The following is a 6,205-nucleotide window of genomic DNA, read 5'->3' as shown; positions in this document are numbered from 1 at the left end:
GATTCCGGCCAGAAAGTCGGTGCTAAGAGGAGGAGGAGGTTCTGCTGGGTCTAAACCCGTCCCATCCCTGCAGACTGACCTGACAGCAGTCGGATCAGAACCACAGTCGACTCCAGCAGCGCTTCCAGCGGGTCCGAGTGGGCGGGTTACCAAAATAAAAGCATCATCCTAAAATAAAAAATTCATCTTGGAGCAGAGAGTCAATGTTGGTTTTTAATTCCTAAAAAAAAAAAACACTTTAATCATCGAGCATTTCAGTCTGTGTAGGAACTATGTTTGGATGATCTATGTAGGAACAAACGTTTTTTGAATTCAGTCAACTCAAAAGCTTCAGTGCTCACTTAGGTTGATGGTAAATGAAGCTGATGCAGCATTTAAGTTTGAGCAGTTATCTATTCATTTTATTTCACTTTTCAACTTTAGTTGGTATGTATATGTTTTTTTATTTTATTTTCTCAATTAGTCTTGAATTGCCTCACCTGTGGCTGCAGCACTACCTGCATCATCCCTTTAACGCACCTAGAAATGTCACTACTTCACCTATTTGTTACAAAATAAAACAAACAACCAGCATGTGATAAACCCTGCAAGGACACTGCATGCATAAATAACGCAGGTCTTTAAAACTAATGTGCTTATGTTAAGATGTCCACTACAACAGAGTAAGCATCTGCCCACCTGAGGATGATGGGTGCAACATTTTTATGATTTCTAATTATCGGTTGTTTTTATGTGGTTAGAGAGCCAGAAACACCACTTCTATTGTTTTTATTGTTGATCTTTATTATTTGTGAGAAGAAAAAAAAATGCAGCTCTCAAACACTTTGGAATTCACCTACTACTGAATTTTATTTTGAAGGGAACTCCCAACTTCCTGCAGTGCAGTTCGATTTATTATTTCTAACTTTATACAAACAGAAACTGATCATACATTTATTTCAGTAAACAAATAAACATGCCACACAGTTTAAGATGTTTAGTTGGGAAACCTTTTCAACAGCAACACTTCTCACAGCATTGTTGACAACTTTTATATCAATAGTTTATTTTATTTCTATTACGGTAGTTTTGTGAGCTTTGAAGTTTTATTAATGTAAAAGTTATTGTAATAAAACACGTTCATTATAGTTTTTTAATTTTTTTTCATATTAGATTTTTTTACATTGTAGTCCTAATTTTATCTGCATACAAATGAATATGTCAGAGGCTGTGTTGCACCTAATGAAGAACTACATTATACATTTGTGAAAGATGTTTCTCCTAGTAAAAAAAACAAGTTCAGTGATTCACAATGCACATTGTAAACAGGTATTTGTGCATTTCTGAAGCTGAAAGTCCTAAAACACACTATTTGTAAAAGTAATGGGTTTGTGCTGGAGGAATGATGTTTGAGAAAACTTAAATGCTGGCTGTCCTGATGCATGCTCAATAATCCAGGTAGAAAAATGTAACAAGGTTGAGTCAGGTCATCTGGATAGATTCTTCTTCGGTGAAACGTTTTGTCTTTTATCCAAAAGACTTCTTCAGACTTCTTCAGATTAAATGCTGACTGTGAAAAAGACAAATGACAAATTCTGTAAATGTTCATTTTACTGGGTGAATGAAATAAGGAAATATGCTTTAGAGAATCTGTCGATATGATGTGATAATTTGGTTTTATTTTACTTTATTTTATTTTGTATTATTTATAAACTCATGTAGTTTCTTTAACAGCCACTAGGGGGAGGCGTTCAACAATTCTGAACATTAACAGTACGGACAACTTTTTTTTTTTTAAACCGTAGAAGAAGAAAGCGTCTGGGGAAAGCGGTTAGCGGTCTGACGCAGTTGTCGCTTGTATGAATTAGCTCTTCTAATGGAGGAGTAATGGTTAACTGTAACGGACTTTGGATGTTTCCGTCCGATACGACCACGCCACTGCTCAAGGTCGGTATTTTAAATGCGGACTGCAGATATTAGAGAAGTTGTGCTCCGACCTGCAGAGTTGTGTGGAGGAATGAATCGGAGGAGCTACACTTCTGCTTAGCTAGTTCCTCGATGATGTTCGTGTTTACTGCGACAGGAAATAGTTGAAATAGTACATTTAACAAAAAGGTGGATATTTTTGCTAAACATGGCGACCGTGAATAAGTTTGTACAAATGTGCAATTATCTCCAAGACCCCTGCCATGTGGCGAGGTTTCAGAGACTCTGTGGTGTAAAAGGAACATTTCCGGAGAAACGGACCGAGCCGGACGGTGGACGGCTGGACCCGGACGGTCCAGGGCTGCGGAGGAGGGTCCAGCACGGCGGACAGAGCTCGAATGAAGGCGTGGGGAATGGAGATGCAGCCGTACCGCAGGTTAACGGGATGCAGGAGGACGACTCCAGGCCTGATGATGCATCTCCGGCTGAGTCCACCAGAGCTAAACCCCTCCGGAGGAACTCCCTGACCGGGGATGTGGGTCAGGAGTTCCTGATCCACAACAAGTTCCTCTTCTATCTCTTCACGTTTGGGACAGAGCTGGGCAACGAGATGTTCTTCATCGTCTTCTTCCCCTTCCTCTTCTGGAACATCGACGCCCTGGTCAGCAGGAGGCTCATCGTGGTCTGGGCCTGGAACCTGTTTGTGGGACAGTCCACCAAGGACATGATCCGCTGGTCCCGACCGGCCTCCCCTCCTGTGGTGAAGGTGGAGGTCTTCTACAACTCGGAGTACAGCATGCCCTCCACACACGCCATGACAGGGACAGCCATCCCTTTCTGTCTCTTCATGCTGACCTACGGACGGTGGCAGGTGAGTCGGTTTAAAACACCAAGCTGGCTGCATGAAAAATAAAAAGCACAAATGGTGACAAAGAGTGAAGCTTATCACTTTAATACTTTAGGGCCATCATTCAATTCAGTTTTTTTATATAGTACCAAGTCACAGCAGAAGGGCACTGCTCCGAAACATTCATAAAAAGTAAGTTAATAACATTATCTGAGGAGCGGACCGCTATGAGTCTAACTTCATTGCAGACTCTCATCTTTTGTAAAAGCATGAAGGCAACAGTGGAAAAGAAAAACGCCCTCATGAGGAAGAAACCTCCAGCAGAACCAGGCTCAGGACAAGCGTCCATCTGCTTCAACCAGCAACAGAGATAGGGAAACAGTGACATGTCACATTAAGAGAAACAAAGACCCAAACAGAGGCACGTGCTCAAAATATAGAAAAGCACAACAAAGAATAAACTTTTAAAACTACAGCTACAGAAAATCACAGGATGAGCTGCCGGAAAGAAACGTTTTTCAAACAGAAAGTAAACATCAAAATTCAGGGTTGGCTTCATCAGATCACTTCCTCTTCCTGTCATCTACCAGAATCTGCTGCTGGAAAACTGATCCAGAATGGATTTTTTTTTAAACAATAATTGTCAACTCATGTGCCTTGATCACAAAACAGCAGATTTACCAAAAAAAAAAAATAGTTGAGAAATGTTTCTCTTTGGATGCGTCTCATTACCGGGACAAATATATTTGCAGCATTAACTACAATGAGGTTTTTACTTTAGCTTTTTCACATAACTGATCAGGGATCTGTCTCCTCCTTCAGCCACATGAAGCTAATTTTCTTTTTAAGTTTCACTGCAGTAAGAACTGACTCTTATATTTCCACTGGAACTGTAATTACACAACCAGTAAAGAGTATGTATCCATGTTTACAAAGATGCAATATATATATTTTTTACAGGATATTAGTCGGCTCCTGTGGTTACAGATTTTGCTTTAAAACATGTTTGAATAAACACATGGCGCTGTATTTAATAAAGAATGAAAAGTGCAGCATGGGAGTTTTGTTTTTCTCTTCAGGGCCTGTCAGAAGGTTTGGTTGATTAAAATAAAATAGCCAAATCCATGCTTATCTTCGGTGCCAAAAGAACAACTGTAGTTAAACCTGAAATTAAAACTTGCTTGTACAAAACAACATGTGTTACCAACAGGGTGAGGCAAGGAGGTGTAGCGATGCTGTTCTAAACAAGCAAATATTCACCATTTCATGTTTTCAATGAGACAACAGGAAAGAGAAAGTTTGATTTTCTTAGAATGGGAAGTCTGTTTCAGTACCAGGAATGCTTATCTTTGGCTGCATGGTCTTGTTCAAAGAACTGCTGAAGTTGAAAATCTCTTCAGAATGTTGTAAAGTAACATGGATAAACATTTGATTAAATAATTGATCGTTGAAGCAAAATATTTTATTTACATATTTATCTCTTGTAATAATTAGATTTAGTTTTAAAAATAATTGTCAGATTAAAATGGGAAATATTTTAAGTGGTTTCATAACAGTACTTCTGCACTGCTGCTTCTTGCCAACATGCACGCTTATTTTGATATAACCTCCTGATCATTTCAAAGATCCTCCAGGAAAGAGACTGATGAAAGCAGAAGTTGTCCGACATGGTGGTAAGGTTCGTGGCAGACATAAAAAGAGAAGCAAAAAGAAGAACAGATGCAGAAAGATCACCGTGTTTAGACGGAAACATAGAAATCACGTGCAGAAAACCAGTGATAGAGATGAACAGCAGGAAGGAAGAACTCCTGAACTTGAATTTTGTCGCAGAGCTCCAAACTGATCAGATCTGCCTCAGCTGTGTTGGCTTCACCGTGCTCCCTGCAGTGTCATAGCCGATGTTAAAAAAGTGGGAATAACTTGGAGGGGAAAAAAATATATTACACGGGTGGCTCGAGGATAATCCATCAGTCCACCATCTTTATTCACAGCAACAGATTCTTGTAAAATTCATACAGATATTCAAGGTTTCCATTGAATGAACTATATTGAATATTGATTATATGATATAATGTCAAGCACCACCACCGTCAGTTTCTCAGCAACCCTTGAAAGCCTCTCTTGGACTTAAATTTTGTCACCCTGCTTTTTAAAATCCAGAGTTTTTATCAGGACCTGTGCTTGACACTAGTTATTTACATGTTATCCTATTGTCGGTTTGTCTTGATGCCACTCAGCAAATCCTGAGATGATGATCATGCAGCGTTGTCGTAGTTTCATGCTGATGTTAGCTTTAGTTTTAATGCAGTGCAGAGTCAAAGATCAGTCTGACACAACAAGCAAGGCTGGAGACATTTCACCCAATACATATGGTTATTCAACATATATCTGAAGTTTACAGTCGTTTTTTTAAACTCTTGTTTATGTCATCAGAAAACTAGAAAACAACTGCTCTGATGATGCTCAAACCCTTCATCTTTATGTTTGCATTTATAAAGACTAGGATTTCCTTAGACATGTTGTAACTTGTGTTGTTCTTTGCAGTATCCTTTCTTCTTTGGCTTTTGTGTGGCTCTCAGCTGGAGTGTCCTGGTCTGCGTGAGCCGAGTCTACATGGGTATGCACTCTGTTCTGGTAAGCAGATTAAATAATAAATAAAAACATCTTCATAAGTACAAAGTAAATTGAAATTTTTTATGCTATGACGCTGCACTTGGACTTTATGTTCCAGATTGGTTCTTATACTGTAGTCATTGTTTTTAAACTGTTGAGGGTAAAATAAAGAAAACGTGGCCGTGAGTTTCAGTGTTCGCTTCTCTCATAACCTAACCTAAATAAAATATGATGGTTTTTCTAAACAATCCTTTCTGCAGTAGGCACAACTTCCCACAGGTCTTTATTTGAATAAACAAAGTAAAAATTATAATTCTGTGAAATTTTTCAAAAATGTTTGCTATTTATAATCCTTAGTTTTTTCTTTGAGTTTGGTACAAATTAGTTTTGCTTATACAATAGTCCCTCGCTCCTTCGCGGTTTGTTTATCACGGACTCCTCTATCGCGTTTTTTCAAAATAAGATTGGCCACGACACGCAATTGGCTGATTGACGTATGAACCACATGATCGGCATAGAGTTTTTTTTAAAATAAATTATTTTAAATTATTTAACACCTGCTGCACCTTTGTGCAGCCCACACTGCAGGTTAAGCTTGCTGCTGTAGCTGAAAAGCGAATCAGCTGTTCTCGTGCAGAGCGGAGAAGTGGGCGTGGCCAAGAACAACTTGGCTGAGAGCAGCTGAGGCACAGAGGGAAATCATGACATTCTGTGCTCTTAGAGAGTTTAGAAACATTGTTTAGAATATTGCAAGAGTGGGGGAAGGGTTTAAAACACCTGTTATGTATGTATGTATCTATCTATCTATCTATCTATCTATCTATCTATCTATCTATCTAT

The 6,205-nt window shown here is 39.0% G+C and overlaps 1 protein-coding gene across 1 annotated transcript in view; it reads left to right on the top strand.

Moving 5' to 3' along the window:
* Positions 1-2,093: 2,093 nt before the first annotated feature.
* LOC119418191 (sphingosine-1-phosphate phosphatase 1) overlaps positions 2,094-6,205 on the top strand; it is a 7,813-nt gene continuing 3,701 nt past the window's right edge. Inside the window, exons 1-2 of the mRNA XM_037685447.1 lie at positions 2,094-2,776; positions 5,297-5,386. Of these exons, the coding sequence (XP_037541375.1) occupies positions 2,114-2,776; positions 5,297-5,386 (753 nt within the window). The 5' untranslated portion in view covers positions 2,094-2,113. The remainder of the gene's footprint in view (positions 2,777-5,296; positions 5,387-6,205) is intronic.

This window comes from Nematolebias whitei, chromosome 12, assembly GCF_014905685.2.
Source record: "Nematolebias whitei isolate Nwh7 chromosome 12, NemWhi1, whole genome shotgun sequence".
Taxonomy (NCBI): domain Eukaryota; kingdom Metazoa; phylum Chordata; class Actinopteri; order Cyprinodontiformes; family Rivulidae; genus Nematolebias; species Nematolebias whitei.
The sequence above is the reverse complement of the archived record's forward strand: the minus strand, read 5'-3'. Positions and strand labels throughout refer to the sequence as shown.